General features: G+C 39.5%; 2 protein-coding genes across 10 annotated transcripts in view; one reads left to right on the plus strand and one right to left on the minus strand.

The window, feature by feature from the left end:
* TMX1 (thioredoxin related transmembrane protein 1) overlaps positions 1 to 19,344 on the minus strand; it is a 332,759-nt gene that overhangs the window by 232,558 nt on the left and 80,857 nt on the right. The window lies entirely within an intron of this gene.
* TRIM9 (tripartite motif containing 9) overlaps positions 1 to 19,344 on the plus strand; it is a 264,325-nt gene that overhangs the window by 216,562 nt on the left and 28,419 nt on the right. For all 9 annotated transcript variants that reach the window (XM_050796881.1, XM_050796883.1, XM_050796884.1 and 6 more), the window contains exons 5-6: positions 11,965 to 12,075; positions 13,208 to 13,361. In XM_050796881.1, coding sequence (XP_050652838.1) covers positions 11,965 to 12,075; positions 13,208 to 13,361 — 265 coding nt within the window. The remainder of the gene's footprint in view (positions 1 to 11,964; positions 12,076 to 13,207; positions 13,362 to 19,344) is intronic.

A 19,344-nucleotide genomic window follows, 5' to 3' on the forward strand; every position in this document is an offset into this window, starting at 1 on the left:
AAGTGGGAGCCCACTCCCATGATAATTAACCCTCCCCCAAGATAATAGCATTCATCCATTCATGAAGGCAGGGGCCTCATGTCCTAATCACTCCTTAAAGGCTCCACCTCTTAATACTTTTATAATGGCAATTAAATTTCAACATGGGTTTTGGAGGATATATTGAAACCATAGCAATAAGTAAGTAAAATGTGGAGTACATTAGTAAAAAAGTGCTAAGAAAAATTTTAAAAGTAGAATAAGAGGATAGTGTGTACTGGGGATGGGGGTGGAAATTTTAGATAGAGTGACCATACAGAGGCAAAAATATACTTTTGAATTGAGAAATAGAATCTGTACTTTCTAGAAAATCAACATGATTTGTCTTAACTTCTCAAGTGAACTTTATAGTTGGAAGCTGCACAGAATTTTGTCATGACACGGTGGAATCAATTGGCTATAAGAATGGGACCCTATTGGCAGGACTGGTCCTCTAGGAGACATCTGATATTCCATCTATCGCCCCATTGGTGCAGGGCAACAAGATGTGAGAGGAAGGATGAGTGGATGAGAAGAGCCAACCAGAAGGGGTCCAGCAGTAGACAATCAGCTGAGGCCCACACATGTGGCCAGCAGGCCTCAGAGTGGCTACTGGCGGGTGGTGGGTATGTAGTGTGCAGTGTTGGCATGGCTTAGGATGAAGGGGGAAATGAGGTCTGACCATATGCTCATAGTGCTGGGCAGGGGAGCAGGAGGAGGGAGGGAAATGAAGGTGGCTCAGAAGGAGTCCTGCCCTTATGGAGTTTACAGTTCAATGGAAGAGATAAGTTATACCCACAGCTGACCCCAACACAGGTAGAGAGTGGGCTTCCAGGAGAGAGGTGCCCAATGTCACAGAAGTTGTGACAGGGCAAAATTACTTGCAGCTAAAATGGTCACAGAGAGGTGCCCAATGTCACAGAAGTTGTGACAGGGCAAAATTACATGCAGCTAAAATGGTCACAGAGTAACAAGAGCTGGCACCTGAGCAGTCCAAATTATAGGAAGTGTGTGTTAATGACCACTTACATTCCTACCTGCAGGAATCGGCAAAGCTGTCAGGGAAGAAGAGGGTGATTAGCACATGTGCACTGTGGTCTTGGTCCATCCGGTTAGGCCTGAGGACCAATGGATGTTTTCTGTATCCAGCACCTGGCCTAACATGGCTAAAAAACTGTCACTGTAGCCCTTCAATTTGAGCACCCTTCAGAAACCCAAACTTTTATTGTTATAGCAGTCCTCAAAATATCATTTGAATCACATAGAACTGTATAAAATAAAACCACAAATGTCTTTGGGAAATGAAACTGAACAGTTTGCCCCACTAAATAGTGGACCAACTATTTAAGTACCTAGCCATAACATTTTAACTTTTTTCTTAATGGAAATGTCTTTTTTGAAACATCGAAAACACTTCCCGGCACTTTTTAAAAGAATATGGTGAACAGTTTGGGACAGTCCCATGGTGATGGTAGGGCAACTCCAGTTTTTCTATATGGGAGAGACATAAAGGCAGCAATCTGGAGGGAAGGGGGAATTTTTTGACGATTGAGAATGCATCATTTATCCCTATCAAAGAATGGCAGAAGGCATGAGAAGCCCCCTTTGCCCTCCTGCTCCGTGCTGCCTCTGCAGAACAGGACTGTGAGAAAATCAGTTAAGGACTGTGCTGTAGCTGCAGATGTCATTGCCCAGGAATGGCTTTCACGCATCCCTGGGATGCCACATCGCGTGACTATGTCCTCTTCCCTCCTCTGATGGTCCATCTGTACTGGCTGGGCTGCCCCGGCAGGGCATGCGGATGCATTTGGGGGCTGCTGAGCAGAGGCAGCTGCCTGCCCTCATTCCACCCTGCCCAGGCTGGAGTTTCCTGCCCAGACCTCAAAGGACTGCAGAAACCAGAGACAGGTGGCTGGCCATCCCCCACAGCAGCAAAGCTGTTCTGTCTTCTGTCACGAGTGATTTGTTTCTCTGCTGTTTTCAGCTGATTATATCTGTCATTGCTTCCAAAAACAGCCACCAGTGCCACTCACACCGTCATGACCACTGATACAGGCCTCCACGGCTCGCTCGCTCTCCTTCTCTCCCCCTGCCTTTTCCCTTTCTTGTCACTTCTGTTGCTACTCAGGTTTGTGAGAAAACACTGGCCTTTTATAGACATCACTTGCCAAGCACAGTACTTCTTTCTATCTTTGTTGGCTAACCCATCACTCACTGTCCTGCAGGGGTAATCTTATGTTCTTCCGCTTCCCTTTGGCTGAGTTCTCTGAGGGCCTGCTTTTTCCTGACAAAGAGAGGAATTGTGTGTGTATTTTTCTGGCATCTCTCTCCTAGAGCAATCCAAAAAACTAAGGATGCTGGAAAGTGAGTGTGTATTTACACAGTCTTTATAATCTACTCATGTCCCTCTCTGAAAGCACTGATTGCTTGAACAGATTTAATAGTTCTGGTTCTGAAGTAAGATGGAACTGAGTAGTAAAGAGCCCATGTTCTGTGTCATAGAGGCTGGAGTGAGAGGACACACTTTCTCACTTACTAGGTTTCTCACCTTGAGCAAGTCTTTGACTCAAAAATTTATTTCATCTGTCTGTAAAATAAGGCTAGAAGTGGTACCTCACAGGGCATTGCAAAGCACTTAGCACGATCTTTAATGTGTATTAACTATTATGTTGTGATCGAGAGAGAATGACTGGAAATATGGTTTCGTTCAACACACTGAAGAAAAGTTTCCAGGGGCTTGTTTTCTATGATACCATAGTCCATAGTCTAGAATTAGCCCATACACTGGTGTTATTATCCATGAACCTGGGAGATTCTTTAGTGGCATGAATTCGTAATTGATCATTGTATAAAATAGTTCACAAAGTTTGGTGAGCTAACAAAAACAAAACAGCTTCTGAGACATATGCAGATGTGGGCATGTTTGAGGAAAACGGTTTGAAATGTAAATTATAGTTAATCCTACTCTGTGGTTTGATAAAATGCTGGGAACCAAATATCTGTTTTCCAAATGTAGTGAACTAATGCGAATGTCAGAAAGCTACTGAGGGAAGAAGTGTTTTTGAGCTTCCAAGAAAAATATTACTAACTCTTATTTGGAGCTACTTGGGCAATATTCCAACAGTCAGCAGAGCACACTGGACCCCCGGGTGTTTTGTCTTGGTCTGTCCATTGTGTTAACATCCTTCCCAGGTCTGCTGTAGCTGAAGAAAGCCTTAAATTTCCTATCTGTGCTCCTCACAGGGGATTTATGACAACACTTAAACTAAATTGTGCCATTAATGAGATCTATGCTTTCTTCAGAAACTTTACATATGCCACTTTCTCTTGATAAGCCCAAAGACATATCTAGAAATTATTTTTGTTTATGTAACATTCACAATTTGGCGTAACTCTGAAATTGTCTTAAATGTGTGCTCTCTAATATTTTAGAATGAATTCACACATTGAATAGTAAGAGGCGATATGTATTTTCTTGATTACCTTTGAACACTAAGATCCTGAAAGATCTTTAAAAAAAATGTTACAGTTATTCCAAATGATTCTGGGGAAAAATTCTAGTTTTCAGTTACCATGTGTGGTTGGTAAATTTAACATACCAACAAAATTATTCAGCAAGGATGCTGAGGGCTGATGATAAAGCTTACCGTGTTACACAGTCTTCATATTAATATTTACTGAGGACCTCCGTATGCCAATTGTAGTTACCTGTAGAATGCTTGATTTTGAGGCCTAATGTAACCTTTGCATTTTGTTAAAATAATTATCATTATTTTCACCATTATCTTTGTTATTATTTATCATGTATTGCCTGTTATGATCCCATTATGTTTGCCAAAAATTAATTATATTGCATATTAAGAACACAAATTTACATTATGGATATTATTGGCATATGAACTGCTTACTGCAGCTATTTTGTCATTGTTTTATAACAGGCAAATCATCCTTTGATTCAGATGAGAGAGAGGAAAGAAAGAAAGAAAAGAAAGAAAGAGAGAGAGGAAGGAAGGAAGGAAGGAAGGAAGGGAGGGAGGGAGGGAGGGAGGGAAGGGAAAGGAAAAGAAAGGAAAGGAAGGAAAGGTGGAGGGAGGAAGGAAAGAAAGAGGGAAAGAAAAAAGGGAAGGAAGGGAAAGGAAAAGAAAGGAAAAGAAAGGAAAGGAAAGGAAGGAAAGGGGGAGGGAGGAAGGAAAGAAAGAGGGAAAGAAAAAAGGGAGGGAGGGAAAGAGAGAGGGAGAAAGAAAGGAAGGAAGGAAGGAAGACAATTCCAGCTCACAAAAAAATTAAAAATATATACCATTTGACTGGCTACAGTCATTACTAGAAAGAAAAAGCAACTAATTCAAGCCAAGAACCACCTCAATCCCTGTAAAACTAATGGCAAATAACTCAGTTATTCCATTACAATGAAGACATTTGGAAAAATTAGGCACACTGGAACAACTTGAAGCCTTCTGTTGCCCTCAGCAGAAGTCTGTAGAAACCAATTCTAATTATTTAACCACAATTATGATTGATTACAAGCCCATCATGAATGATGAATTCCTTTCAGAGTTTCATTTGGCATTATTTTGCAGTCTTCTGCTTCCCACCATGTAGGAGCAAAAATCACAAGAGAGACTGTATGGGATAGGGTTCCCAGGCTACCCATGGAATCACGAGGAAGCTCCACACACAGCTGGAGTTCCTCTTAGTTAGGGGTCACACCCCTGAACAGCTCCCTACTCACTTTGGCAATGCCAATCAAAGTCAGTCTCAGAACTTCCTTAGTACTCTTTGCCTCAACCCAGATACGGGTGACACCTCTTACCTCCAGAAGGCACCTAACTCATACTTTGAGGAGGATGGAGTAATCCACTATACTTTGCTACACTTCACATCCTACAACACATCATACTGCTTCACTCTTATTGCAACGCGCCTTCAGTGGTAAATGTTCTCCTGTGTGGTTGGGACTGCCCAATATGCTTCTCTCTCCCAATGTCTTGAATTTCTTCTTTCATTAACTTCTCTGTACGGGGATACAGTATTCTATACATTAAGAGCATGCTTTGCATATTTCACTCCATGTTTATTGATAAAGCATTGATGATATTCACACTTCTAGAACAGAAATTTCACAGCTTTACTGTTAAAAACCTCAAGACTTCCTAAAAACAGGTGTGTGTTTTATTTAAAGGCCTAAATGATCCTTTTCTTGATTAAAAACTCAAAGCCTCAGACTTGCCTTTGAAATGATGAGTTGCCAGTGTGGGTAAATTAATAACATTAGTATAGAAGGTGGTATCCAGAGAATGGGGAAAATATTTGCCTTAAACTATGGGGGAGAGTGGTGGCATGTGAGAAATTTAAGATGCTCTTTCTTAAGTTAAATGCTGTAAGTTTTAGTGAATGTGACAATGATATGGTAGATAATGTTCTACTCTTGGAAAAAAAATAGGAGAATTCTTTATTTTACCAGAAAGATCTAACAGCCAAAGCACTTCACCTTTAATTCACACAGTTAATTCAAAGCATCAGTTGGTCATCATGCTTTAGGACACGACAGGACCCATAGAAACTCCCTCCTGATCAAAAGGACCCATGGAGAACAAACTCTTCAAGCTTGCATCTTAAAAGTACAGTCAGCCCTCCATATCCATGGGTTTTGCATCCATGAATTCAACCAACAATGGATTGAAAATGTTTGACAACAAAAGTCTCTCTTGAACATGTATAGACTTTTCCTTATTATTCCTTAAACCAGTGGTTCCCAACCTCTTCAGCACTAGGGACCAGTTTCATGGAAGACAATTGTCTTCCATGGAGTACAATTGTCTCCTTAGTATCTGTGGGGGATTGATTCCACAATTCCCTGCAGATGCCAAAATCCACAGATACTCAAATCCCTGATATAAAATGTCATAGTATCATTAATGTTATGTTATTAGTAATAATATAATTAATATTGTGTTAATTAACATAATTAATGTTATTAATAATATGATGTTATTATTAATAGAGAGAGAGCTGCAGGGGGGTGGGGGGTGGGGGGAATGGTTTGGGGATGAAACTGTTTCACCTCAGATCATCAGGCATTAGATTCTCATAAGGAGCGGGCAACCTAGATCCCTTGCATGCACAGTTCACAGTAGGATTCCTGCTCCTATGAGAATCTAATGCCGCTGCTGATTTGAAAGGAGGTGGCCCGCCACTCACCTTCTGCTGTGCAGCCCAGTTCCTAACAGGCCACAGACCAGTGCCAGTCCATGGCCCGGGGGTTGGGGACCCCTGCCCTAAACAATACAACATAATACCTATTTACATTGTATTAGGTATTACAAATAATCTAGAGATGATTTAAAGTGTATAGAAGGATGTGCATAGGTTATGTGCCCATACTATGCCATTTTATATCAGGGACTTGAGCATCTGTGGATTTTGGCATCCTCAGGGAATCGTGGAATCAATCCCCCACAGATACTGAGAACACAACTGTACTGGACCTTAAACGAAAAGGATTAAAGGATTACCTTATGCTTAGGGGAAATTGTTTTAAACTATAATGGGAAGGCACAGCTTATATTTAAGAAAGAACTTTTTGAAATAGAGAAAGAATGTTAGTGTTTACTTAGGCTGTAGTTCATTAGTGATATCCCAACAAAGCCTATGATGAGAGAGAGTACTATAGGAAAAAGCATTGGCCAGGTGCGGTGGCTCACCCCTGTAATCCCAACACTTTGGGGGGCCAAGGCAAGAGGATCACTTGAGCCCAAGAGCAGCCTGGATGACATGGCAAAACCCCATATCTACCAAAAATATACACATTAGCCAGGTGTGATGGCATGTGCCTGTAGTCCCAGCTACTAGGGAGACTGAGGTGGGAGGATCACTTGAGCCCAGGAGGTTGAGGCTGTGGTAAACTGTGAGTGTGCCACTGCACTCCAGCCTGGGTGACAGAGTGAGACCTTTCTCAAAAAAAAAAAAAAAGAAAGAAAGAAAAGAAAAGAAAGAAAAAAAGCATTTATTTAAAAAGGATAAATAAAGAAAAATGTTAAAAGAACCACATGTAAAATGGAGAGGTAAATGGAGGTGGAGGAAGGTCATGGTTGGGTTAAGAATGAAATTCCCCTTAATTAACCTCAGGTCTTGCTTCTGGTTGTGTCGTATGAACTGCCTGGAGGAAGGAGATTGGTCTGTTAGTGATGGAAATGTAATTGTGGACAGGCAGGACAAAACTTGTTGTATACTCTCTCCTGGGTTGCTCTGTGCTACTGACAATGTCAAGAATTCAAAGGGACACAACTGTCCTTCAGACTCTCCTTTAACAAATAAGTATCAGTGTCATATCCTGACCCAAGAAATGACCTTATAAATTTGCCACTTAACAAAATAAAACTGTTCAAATGATCAGTAGGCATTTGCCATCCAGAACAGATGGTTGCTCTGCTGATAAAATTTTAAAAGCCTTCTCTGAAACTGTGGACTACAGATTAATTCACTGTCCTGTGGGAGCTGGTTTAGGCTTTAGTGCAGATGAAAACAGGAAAACTGTTCTCCCAGGCCCTATTTGTGTCATTTCTGCAACTTGCTCTGTCCCTGAGAAAAGGACCTCTTGAATCCAGCCCGCTGCACACATGATGCCAAGGGGTTCGCTGGCACGTCAGAGCCAAAGCACAGAAATGTGTCATTCAAAGACAACAGTGAGGTGGCCTGGCTTCCAGGAATCATTTTCTATGAAAAACTCAGTGTAGAAATAAATGATCACAAAATGTGGCATGAATAACGCAGGTTGAAGAAGGTAGCAAGTAAGAGAGTTGATAAAGACAGCTAGAGAGAAAGTATTTATACTCTTAAAAGATCTGATTTAAGATAATCCGGCTGATTTCTATAATGTGGGAAATCTTGCTAAATTAATTCAGGAACTCTAAGTTAATTACAGGGCACCCAAAATGCTTCTTTGGGAACCCTATAGTTCAATTTTTAGCAGTGATTTTATCACAGGCTATTGTGATCATTGTGAATGGTTGATTAAAATGTAAAAAGGTGGACCAAAATCAACTGTAGCAAGAGTGAGGGGTTGAGAGCCAGGAACTCAAGAATATTGAGTCCTTCCAAGGAGCTTGAGTCATAGAATGCAGGAGCCAAGGACAAACCCCTGCTGAAACCCGGCTCTTTGGCAGTGCAACAATTAAGCTTCTTAAGAGTCAGCAGAGAGCCCCAACACTCAGATAGCTCCTTCAGCACCCAATAAACCATACTTGATAAGGAAATTTATAGAAGCAAACATGGAATTTTATAAGGACTGAGTAATGTATTTATTTCAGTACATTAATACATCATTGAACTGAATTCTCTGGAAAGGAAACACCACCATTCAGTCTATTTTATCTCAAGAGCAGACTGACTCTGGGTTATAGTGCTCAGATTTGATCTGTCCTTGTTATTCAGACTTCCAGGGCAGTAGTCAAGGGCAGATATCATTTGGATAATGAAATGATGGCTGTGGAGGTGTCTGCTACCTAGCAGCACCAATACACTGGCTACCAAAATATAAAAATGTCATCCTGGAAACAAGTTAGTTCAGCCTCACACGGCAGAGGGGAATAGCATATTAGCTGTAGGTCACCTCTCTTTAATTTTTAAGTGTTTTACTTGTGGGGTTTTCCTCCCCAAGAAATGGAAGCTTAATCTTCCTGTTATTTTCTGAATAAAAAAATAAAATAATTTGTATTTATTGAGCCCAGACCATGGTGGTGGTGGTTGTCAGGCATACTGGATGTCAGAAGAAAATAAATCAACTAGTGAATTTTAAATTTGATCCCCCCAAAACTCACAAAAATAATCTTTCCATCAAAGTTGGTTCCTTTCACCAGTGGCAATAAAGAGATTTTTAAATCCTACATTTTATTTTCCTTTTTAATTATTATTAAAAGTTAAAAAGCAGTAACAAATCATCTATCAGAAAATTGGGCGATGTAAATAGCCAAAACAATCTTGAAAAAGAAGGACAAACTTGAAGTTCTTACATTTCCTAACTTCAAAACTTATTATAAAGCTGCAATGATCAAAATAGTGGATGCTGGCTAAAGACACATATATAGACCCACTGTAATAGAATAGAATCCAGAAATAAACTCTTACATACTGGCTCAGATAATTTTTCACAAGGGTGCCAATGGGAAAAAGGCAGTGTTTTTAATCATTGGTGTGGGGAAAATTGGATATCCACATGCCAAAAAAAAAAAAAAAAAAAAAATGAAGTTAGACACTTACTTAACTCCATATCCAAAAATTACCTCATAATAGATCAAAGAACTAAATACAAAACCTAAAACTATAAACTCTTGGGATAAAACACAGGGGGAAACCTTTGGGACACTGGAATTGGCAATGATTTCTCAGATATGACACCAAAAGCAAAGGAAACAAAATATAAGTAAGTTGGAAATATTTATGTCTCACAGGACACAAGCAGTGAAAAGGCAACCCACGCAACAGTAAGAAATATTTGAAAATCATATATCTGATAAGAGATTGATATCCAGAATATATAAGGAACTCCTACAACTCAACAACAACAACACCCAATTTTAAAAATGTACAAAGACCTGATTAGCAGTGAGGCTACACAAATGGCCAATAAATATATGAAAAGATGCTCAGCATCACCAATCATTAGGGAAATGCAAATTGAAACCACAATGAGATACCACTTTACACATTTACAATGGCTGTATTTTTAAAAAATCAGAAAATAATAAGTGTGCGTGAGGATGTGGAGAAATTGAAATCCTTGTGCATTGCTGTGAGAATGTAAAATGGTACAGCTGCCATGGAAAATGGTACGGTGATTCTTCAAAAACTTAACGTAGCATTACCACACAATCCAGCAACTCCACCTCGGGGTATAATACCGCAAAGAAGTGAAAGCAGAGATTTACAAAGATATTTGTACACTCATGTTTATAATAACTTTATTCACAGTAGCCAAAAGTATTCATCAATGGGTGAATGGATAAAGAAAATATGGTATACATACATCGAAGTGTTATTTGCTCTTAAGATGAAAATTTTGACACATGCTACAACATGGTTGAATCTCAAAGACATTATGCTAAGTGAAATAAGCCAGTCACAAAAGGACAAATATTATATGATTGCACTTATGTAAGGGTTTCTTAGCATAGTGAAATTCATAGAGAAAGGAAGTAGAATGGTGGTTGCCAGGGGCTGGGAGGAAGGGGAAATGGGGATGTTGTTTAATGGGTTCAGAGTTTCAATTTGGGAAGATGAAAAAGTTCTGGAGATTGATGGTGGTGATAGTTCCACAGTAGTGTGACAGTACTTAATGCCACAGAATTACATACTTGAAAATGGTTACAAGGAAAATGTCATGCTGTGTATATTTTGCTACAGTAAAACATTAGGAACAAAAAATCAGAAATAGTGAATGAATGAGTTGTCAAAATATTAGATAGAAATTAAATGTCCAATAATAAGAGAACAGGAATGATTAAGCAAATTAAGATTACCCATTCAATGGGATATTTTGGTAACCATTGATGGTGGCAACATGAAAAATGCCTGTGATACAGTATTAAATTGGGGGAAAGGGAAGGTAAAATTGTCATATACAAGGACTGCAACGATAAGTCTGGTTCCAGAGAAAAACTAAAAAGAAATGTCAAAGTACTTTAAAAATTTACATTAGAATGATAAGAGTATTTGCTTTTTCTCATCTATTTCCTGTTTGTTTTGGAAAGTGGATGAAATAATCTTTAATGGAAAATAAATTTATAACCAAAAATGAAAAGAAGGAACAAGGAACATTTTTAAATAATTATTATTAGATTCTCTTTTGGCTATTATCCATACAATCCAAAATACTAGATATTTTTTAGGCTTTTGCAAAGTAGTATAAATATTGAGGATGTGAGTAATTATGGCTCCTGGAAAACCCTTCTTCAATTTTACACTTCGAAAACCATTTAAAGATAGGTGCAGTGTAGTCCCAGCTACTTGGAGGCTAAGGTAGGAGGATTGCTTGAGCCCAGGAATTCAAGACCAGCTTGGGCGACATGGCAGGACCCCATCTTTGGAAATAAAAAAAACCATATAGGCATTCAAGATTTGGGTTACTGAGCAGCGGACACATATGACAAATGCCTCTGAAGAAGAAAACTTTTCAAGGAATGTCATGCATTCATCACTAAGCACAGACAGCTTCTTAGAAGCAAAAACCGCTTGCTCAGAGAGATGCCTATTTAGGTTAAAGCAGACTCAGCTTGGCAAATGAGCAGCCTTTACAATTGCTCTCTGAAAGAGGCAGTGGTTTCAGTGAGTTATTCTTAAAACTTAATTATGCATCCGTCTTCTCTCTCCAGCTTGTCATTAGCTCATTCTCTCTCCCAAGCTCCACCTTGGCCCTCCAGATCCCCCCACCAACCGCGCAGGGAAAAAGATGCAGAACAATTGGCTGTGTGGAGGGGCAGGAAGGGAAAGGAATTGGGTTCAGATGGTGATGTCTGCTCTTCAAAAGTAACGTAGAGGGCACTGAAGGTGGACAGTGTCACCAAGCACAGCTGCAGCCACATCTTGGGGAGCTATAGCTCCTCCACAGTCCCCCGGCAAACCGCACAGGAGAGTTAGCTTCACAGAAAAGCGCAGGGCAGGGGGACCTTTGGAAGGTGTTCGTTGATGCACCAAGGTCACCAGATCTAGGGTTCTAAAATCTACCTGCCTTCCCTTCTGATGGATCCTGTTACCAATTTCCTTTGAGAATCTTATCACATCTGTCTTCCAGAGTCCTTATCCACAGCAGACATTCCCAGAAAATATTCTCATAAATTTAGTTCCATTCCAGGATGGAATGGATTCTGGTTTGAAGAAGCTTTCCAATGGTCCAGTTTGCTTCTCTTCTACCCTCTGCCATCTTGGACTGCTCTGTTGTCTTTTTAATCCTAGGTAGTTCGAGATCAGATCTCTCACTGCACAGTGAAATTGCGCCAGACCACAGGTCTCATGGAGTACTGCTTGGAAGTGATTAAGGAAAATGATCCTAGTGGCTTTTTGCAGGTAAGAGTTAACTAGTTTCTGCTTCAGATTCTAAATGTCCCATAGGACATAGTCTAGGATGCTTAAGTCAGACTTCCAACAGCCCTGGCTGGGCCTGGGTCCCTCAGTAACAGAACCTACCTTCACACTGCAGTGTACACGGAAGTGCCTGCTAAATAAACTCCACTGACTTCCCGGAAGTCACTGCTACCATGTACTACAAGTTTGAGAGGTGCATGGCCTTTTTTTTCTTTTTTGCTTCTTTTTATTCTTGTGTTTAATCATGAAAACATAATTATCTGTAAGTTCTTTCGAAGTGGAGTTATTGCCTTGCCCAAGAATTCGGTCCTTATTCATTAATATCTCTTGGACAGTTTTGTCAGATGTCTAAGTGTCTAAGTTTGTAAGATGTCTACCTTCTTGACACCTTCTACTGGCCAGAAAGTCAGTGATTTCTCAAATGCAGAGATTTCTTATTCTTCAGTGTTAATTGTTTTAGTGAGATGCTATGGTGTAAGCTGGATTTTACTTAAGCTTTGATCCCAATTATAAGGAACGTTTTGTTAAGGAACATGTAGATCTCTTCCAAGTCACACTCTACTAAACTGGCCAAGAGTGACAGAGAGAGATTGAATATAAGAAATGAAAGAGCTTTCTACCAAAGAATACAGTGATAATCACATGAAGATGATGTGCTTAAATTGTGAGAAATTCCATCTGCACCCTCACTAAACTATTTTATGAAACTCATTTCCAAGTCTTGATAGGATACCCACACTTTAAATTAGAAGGGTTGAGCTACTGATTCTAATAGAAATTAACTAGTTTCCAACATATCATCCTTTAAAGTTGTTGGCATTTAGTAAATCTATCATAAATAGCATGATCATATATTCAGATTTGTCTATTAAATCAGTTAACACCTTCTAATTTCTTATAGTGCCCCCCGACTCACGAAAGTGTTCAGATTTGCTTGATAAATTATGAGTCACCCTAGTCCTAATGGGGTGTTCCTCACCAACTGCACTGAAGCTGTCAAGATATGAGTTCTCAAGGCATTTTGGGAGTAACGCTCCTGGAGAGCCAAGGGGCAGTGTTGTGTTTTGACTGTGGTGGTGTATTTCTTAGGCTGTGGTCTTTTTTATCTGATTAGATTTCTGACGCCCTCATAAGGAGAGTGCACCTGACTGAGGATCAGTGGGGTAAAGGCACACTCACTCCAAGGATGACCACGGACTTTGACTTGAGTCTGGACAACAGCCCTCTGCTGCAATCCATCCACCAGCTCGACTTCGTGCAGGTGAAAGGTATGTCCTTGCATCCCCCAAGTCAGAAAGCAACATCCTGAGTGGATGCTGGTGCTTGAAGCAGGATCAGTACCCCTTTGGCTAATGTTACAAGAATCTGGAGTGGCTCCTAACTTATGTAATGAAAATGTCTCTTTATAAATGTGTGACCTACCTTTCAGCAAGCTGGATAAATTCAGATCAACTCAATGCTTGCCTCTTTGAGAGTCTTAAGAGATTTCAAGTGTTCAGCACCAGAGAACAGCTGACATGAAAAGAGGAAGGCAGAGAGAGAAAGAGATCATCACTATACATAAATAAAATCTTGGTACAGAAAGGAATCCAGAAATATTGATATAAATCGGAGGAGTCCAGAATTGAAATGACTGCTTCCACATGGATAGAGATAGTAAGCAAATGGTTGAGCATGGATCAGTGGGAATTTGAGAGGATCACAGTTGGCCTGCCAATACTGGCAGAAAAACGCAAGCCTGGAAGGAAAATGGAAATTTGATATAAACTTTAAAATTAGATTATATGATTAAGGGATATGGCAAGATCTCTTTGAGATTTTGGGTGGGGACTGAAAATATTTTAAGGAAAACAACTCTTTCAAAGAAAAATAACAGATCAAGCCAACCATGCAACAGCATTTTTATGGCAGTGTAAGTAATACCCATTTGAAAAATATTTCTTTTTAACTTTTTGTTTTGAAATACACAAGAAGTTACGAAAATAGTAAGAAGTTTTATTCACCCTCTACCCAGCTTCCGTTGATGGTTACATCTTGTAGCTATAATATAATATCGAAGCCAGGAAGTTGACACTGAAAAGTGTGTGTGTATAGTTCTATGCCATCTTATCCTATGTACAGATTCATATAATCACCACTGCATCGGGATACAGAACTGTTTCATCACCACGAAGATCTCCCTCCTGTCACACCTCTAAAGTCATACCCCTCCCCTCCACCACCCCTAATCTCTGGCAACCCCTAATCTTTTCTCCATCTCTATAGTTTTGTCATTTGCTGATTTTTTTAATTGAAATTGATTTGCTCTTTGCAACTCCTGATTTAAGCATCCACGTAGTAAATGACTCTTAGCATTCAGTGCTTTAAAAGTTTTGTTTCTTAAGAAAAATATACCTGCATCCTTTTATCAAAGAGAGATTATATAAATCAGTAAGTTTTAGGGCTATCTACTTAGGGTCCACATCAGGCAGTTAAATGTGTTCCTGTACTTGGTACGTATACGTCTCTCAGCCTTTTAATGGATTTTTGCTCTCTTTTATTTTGAACTTTCTCCTTTTTTTGGGTTTAATATGTGTTGCCTTGGGAAGATGTCTTCATAAATTTTTGAAGTAGTGCATAGATTGGAAATAAGTATGCTTTGTTACAGTAAGAAAAATGTTTAACATTTATTGAGTGCTAACCAAACCAGACATTCTCCGAAGTGTTTTACGTATAGCTCATTTTATTCTCGTAACCCTAGTAGACAGTTGAAGAAACTGGGGCACAGGAAGACTGGTTACTTGTCTGAGCTCACACAGCTAGTGAGTGGCAAGGCCAGGATTCAAAGTCAGGGAGCATGGGTAGAGAATCAGCTCCTACAACTTCTAGTTTGTGCTGTAAAGCTGGTTGCACACTGAGCAGCTTCTTCAAAGAATAAGTGAATTCATCTCTTAATATTAACAAATCTACATTTTTGTTGCAGCAATTCTTTCTTGCTGTTTAAAAAAATATTTTTAATACCAATGTGGTAGCCTGTAAAATAAACCCATCCTTAATAAAATATAGAGCCCCAGATAAATCCCCCTGGATCAGCCTCTCTCTGTTCTCAATTCTTTCAGTGAGATAAAAATCCCTGAAAGGTATGTCACAAGTAACTTGGAGGAAAAAATATGTCACAAAAGAGCAATAGAAAGACTTTTGGTGGTAGAGGAAAAAATGAGCTAACCCAATTAGCCTTGGTGAGGGGCAGGAGGAGGGGGCAGTTAGAGGATAAAAGCCTCAGGGCTTTGAAATGCTTTAATCAGCTGTCAAAACCCTCTCCTCCCCCATTCATTGCCCTCCTGAGTCATGTCCATCTGCCCACGGTGGAGTCCAGGCCAGTTGGCAGGATGGTAAAGATTGAGCTGGAGTGAACAGGCCCTTCACTGGGTATGGGAACTGCGAGTTCATGCTCTCTGCATCACAGACCACATTTCTAAAGCACTGTCACTTGGCCACTTAGGACTGCACACAAAAGTAAGAGGGACAAGGCTGTTTGTCCAGTCTGTTCAAGTCTGCACACACAGCGGAGAATACCAAGTACTCTCAGGGCCAAAACGCAGAACACTCTCCCAGCGCAAATCCATCTGAAACCACACAACAACCAGAACAATGATTCATGAAGTTAACCTAACAGGCCATTTGGTGTAATACTGGATTATAGTCTTCCATTCTCATTTTCTTTTTAACACTTTGTCTAATTTAATTTACTTCTGATTATTATCACTCTGCCTGGTTAATTTATATGCTTTGCTTTGTGCTCACTGAGTTTAATTAATTCAGTGAGAGCCTAGTCTTCTTTAGAATCTGAATAATTTTCATCTGTCAGATGCTTGTGATGGAAAGAAAAAGCCAAAGGTCATGACACAATAGAACTTGATTGGCTGGAGTTCAGACTTCTATTGGCCTCTGTAATATCTGTTAATATATACACAACTCTTCCTGTTGTGGTGTTAATCTTTTCATTTTTTTTAAAGATATTCTTAGTCAGTTTAATAAACTGCACTTTCACAACTCGTCAGTAAAAAATATGTCAAGAAACTGCACCTCAAAGACCGTAGCATTTGGAGTGGTGTTAAAGTAATCTGTCCTTTTTTTTTTTTTTTTTTTTTTTTTTTTTTTTTGAGACGGAGTCTCGCTCTGTCGCCCAGGCTGGAGTGCAGTGGCGCGATCTCGGCTCACTGCAAGCTCCGCCTCCTGGGTTTACGCCATTCTCCTGCCTCAGCCTCCTGAGTAGCTGGGACTACAGGCGCCCGCCACCGCGCCCGGCTAATTTTTTGTATTTTTAGTAGAGACGGGGTTTCACCGTGGTCTCGATCTCCTGACCTTGTGATCCGCCCGCCTCGGCCTCCCAAAGTGCTGGGATCACAGGCGTGAGCCACCGCGCCCGGCCGTAATCTGTCCTTTATGAAACTAACAACATGTGTAATTCAATATATATTTTCCAATTGTGCTAAGTTGATTACAGGAGGAAGTTAAAATATTTTCAAATTCACTTAAAGTATGCATTTAAAGATCTGACTCAAAATGATAACTAAAAGATCTGTTTACTTCTTGACTCAGAATTTTATCAAACATCTCTGGTTTCAAAAGCTCATCATAGATGCCATTGTTGTTGCCATTGTTGTTGATACCAAAGAAAATAGGTTTACAGTTGGCTTTTACATATTTACACTCAGACCAGCTGCTATTCAGCAACAATGCACTATCTAAAGTTTTACTCTCTTGTTAGCTAAGGATTTAACTGGCCCATTCTGATTCCACACCACCCTCAAGCAATGGAGATCTATTTGGTACCTTTTTTCAAATATCCCTAAATTGTAATGGCACATTTTCTGGTTTTATTTTGATTAGAAAATCATCTTACCCTCTTTCCAGAATACTGGAAGTGGCGTTTGATCTTTTAGACTTTTCTTTTATAGAAAACAACATATTAAGCTTTGTCTTTTATTTTTATTAGAGAGTAATTTAAAAAATATTTTCCACTTAATTCTAAGGTTGTATAATCAGCTCTTTTCCAGGTTATAGGAAGGAAATTTTAAGTCTCTTCTTAGTCAGCCAAGGGCTTTACTGTTTGGTTGAGAATAGATTTCAGATACCTACTTCCTCCCCCAATAAATATTAACCCAAAATTGTCTAAGTACACAAAGAATCCCAAAATTCATGAGTCATGGTACTGAAATGAAATGCCAGTTTGTTCATTCTGAACCAGGATGAAACAATGACCTAACAGTTCACCAAGCCTTTTTAGCACATAGACCACTGGCTGTTAATCCCTTTAAGTGTCTCTACTCACGTAAGGGTGTATTTATTTTTATTGACACAAGTTGAATATAAGCCCTGAGTATGCACCAAGGTCATGGGCAAGGACAGTGTGATCTGAATAGAGTCTCCTATAAATCATAGGGGGAAAGCTGCCAGAGGGTTAGCGGGGAAGGAATGAGCACACACGCTTGCAGGTAATCTGTTCGTGCTGATAGCCTGAAATGCACGGACTCAAAACATGCGTTCAGGGTTATCTTTAACAGTGTACCGATAATAGCTTTCCAGAAACAGCTTGTAGTTCTTCTAAAGTCTAAACTTTTCTCAGATGCCATTTGTATTGTTCAGCCACGTAAAGAGGAATGCCAGTCTACAAATGAGCCTTCAGAGAAGATAACGCAGTAAAATTGCATTCCCAACCACCATAGTTGTGAAGGTAGAATCTTTATTTGGGGAATCTTTATTGTTCACATTATAGGAAACAGAAAGAAACTATGGGAATTAGACATGGAGGCTTTCCTCCAGTACACTATTTCTAGACACTAGACTGGAGAGGGGCAGTATGATGCAATGCTAAGCATACAGCCTCCAGAGCCAGGCTGCTTGGTTTCAGATGCCAGTCCTGCCACTTACTAGCTATAAAACCTTACTGTGCTTCCATTTCCTCAGCTGCACAATAAAGATAGTAGCAATATCTTCTTTCTAGGATTGTTGTGAAAATTAAATGAGTGAATACCTGTAAACCTCTCACCACATTCTCTAGCATTCAGTAAAGTGCTTGAAAGCATCCCTGATGATTAGTGTTCCCTGTTGAGGTCGGGAGCCCAGCTTCTCTTCTCACTTCTCCCCACCACACTCCTGTGTACTTTCACAGAGGAATTCTGGATGGTTGTGAGTGTTCACAATCTGAAGGATTCGTGAAAAATAAATAAATAAATAAACAAAATGTGAGATAGAATTTGAAATAAAAAGGGAAGACATTTGAAAACATTGGTATAAGAAGATGATGCTGGAAAATTTAATTTTGAACCGCAGCTCCGCCAGACCTCTTCAAGGAAGTTAGTAAGAATAGCTGCCCCCTTGTATTTTAAGAGGAGAATTTTTAGCCTAAAGCTTGATTTTACAGGCTAAAAGAAGGATGAATGCTAGAACCCTGATCAGGTCAGGAGAAATTCATTCTTAAGGAGAGAACAACAGCTGCCCCAGAATGATCATGAAATGTAAAAATCAAGATAGCTAGGAAAGCCCCAATAACAGGAGTTTCAGTAAAATACAATGCTCTTCCTTAGATTTTAGTGCAGAAACAGTAATGCTATCCTTTTCCGAATCATAAAAGATAGATTAATTGGAAAGTACTTTGGATTTCTAGTAGACCATTGATTTTGTGCCTAATGAAGTTAAATAGGATAACGTAACACCCACTATAAAATATATTTTTCTAGAATGTCAGCCTGAGTCTCTGCTAATGAGGCTGTAATTTTGGCACATTTACCTTTTATGTACAGCATCACTGGGGGTAAATAAGGAAAAGGGAAAACTGATTCTCAGCACATGGAGGAATAAATTTAGACAGATGCAAATATCTCTGGGTTAGTTCTGTGTTTTTTTTTCCTCTCCACTCCCTTTGCCTTTTTGTCCATTTGCTAATTTGTCTAAATCTGGGACAATATCAAGATCTGAAGATTATTGAGTCTAGCCTTTTTTATATCCTTTTGGTCTTTTAAACTGTATCCACCAAGGACTTATAAATTAAGTTCTGATGTTTTAATTACACATGACATCATGTATTTCAGTTACTCTTTTAATTATACCTATGGCTACACAGGTACATTTGAGTTTCTTATCAGAGACGTTGTAAGCATTTGCATGATTTAAGTTGAAACCATCTGTGATCTTATTCTTTGATTTTTGTAACTGATGAAATGCAGACTTGCCTGAAACATGAACAAAGGGAAAAAGAAAGACTAATAT

This window comes from Macaca thibetana, chromosome 7, assembly GCF_024542745.1.
Source record: "Macaca thibetana thibetana isolate TM-01 chromosome 7, ASM2454274v1, whole genome shotgun sequence".
Classification (NCBI taxonomy): domain Eukaryota; kingdom Metazoa; phylum Chordata; class Mammalia; order Primates; family Cercopithecidae; genus Macaca; species Macaca thibetana.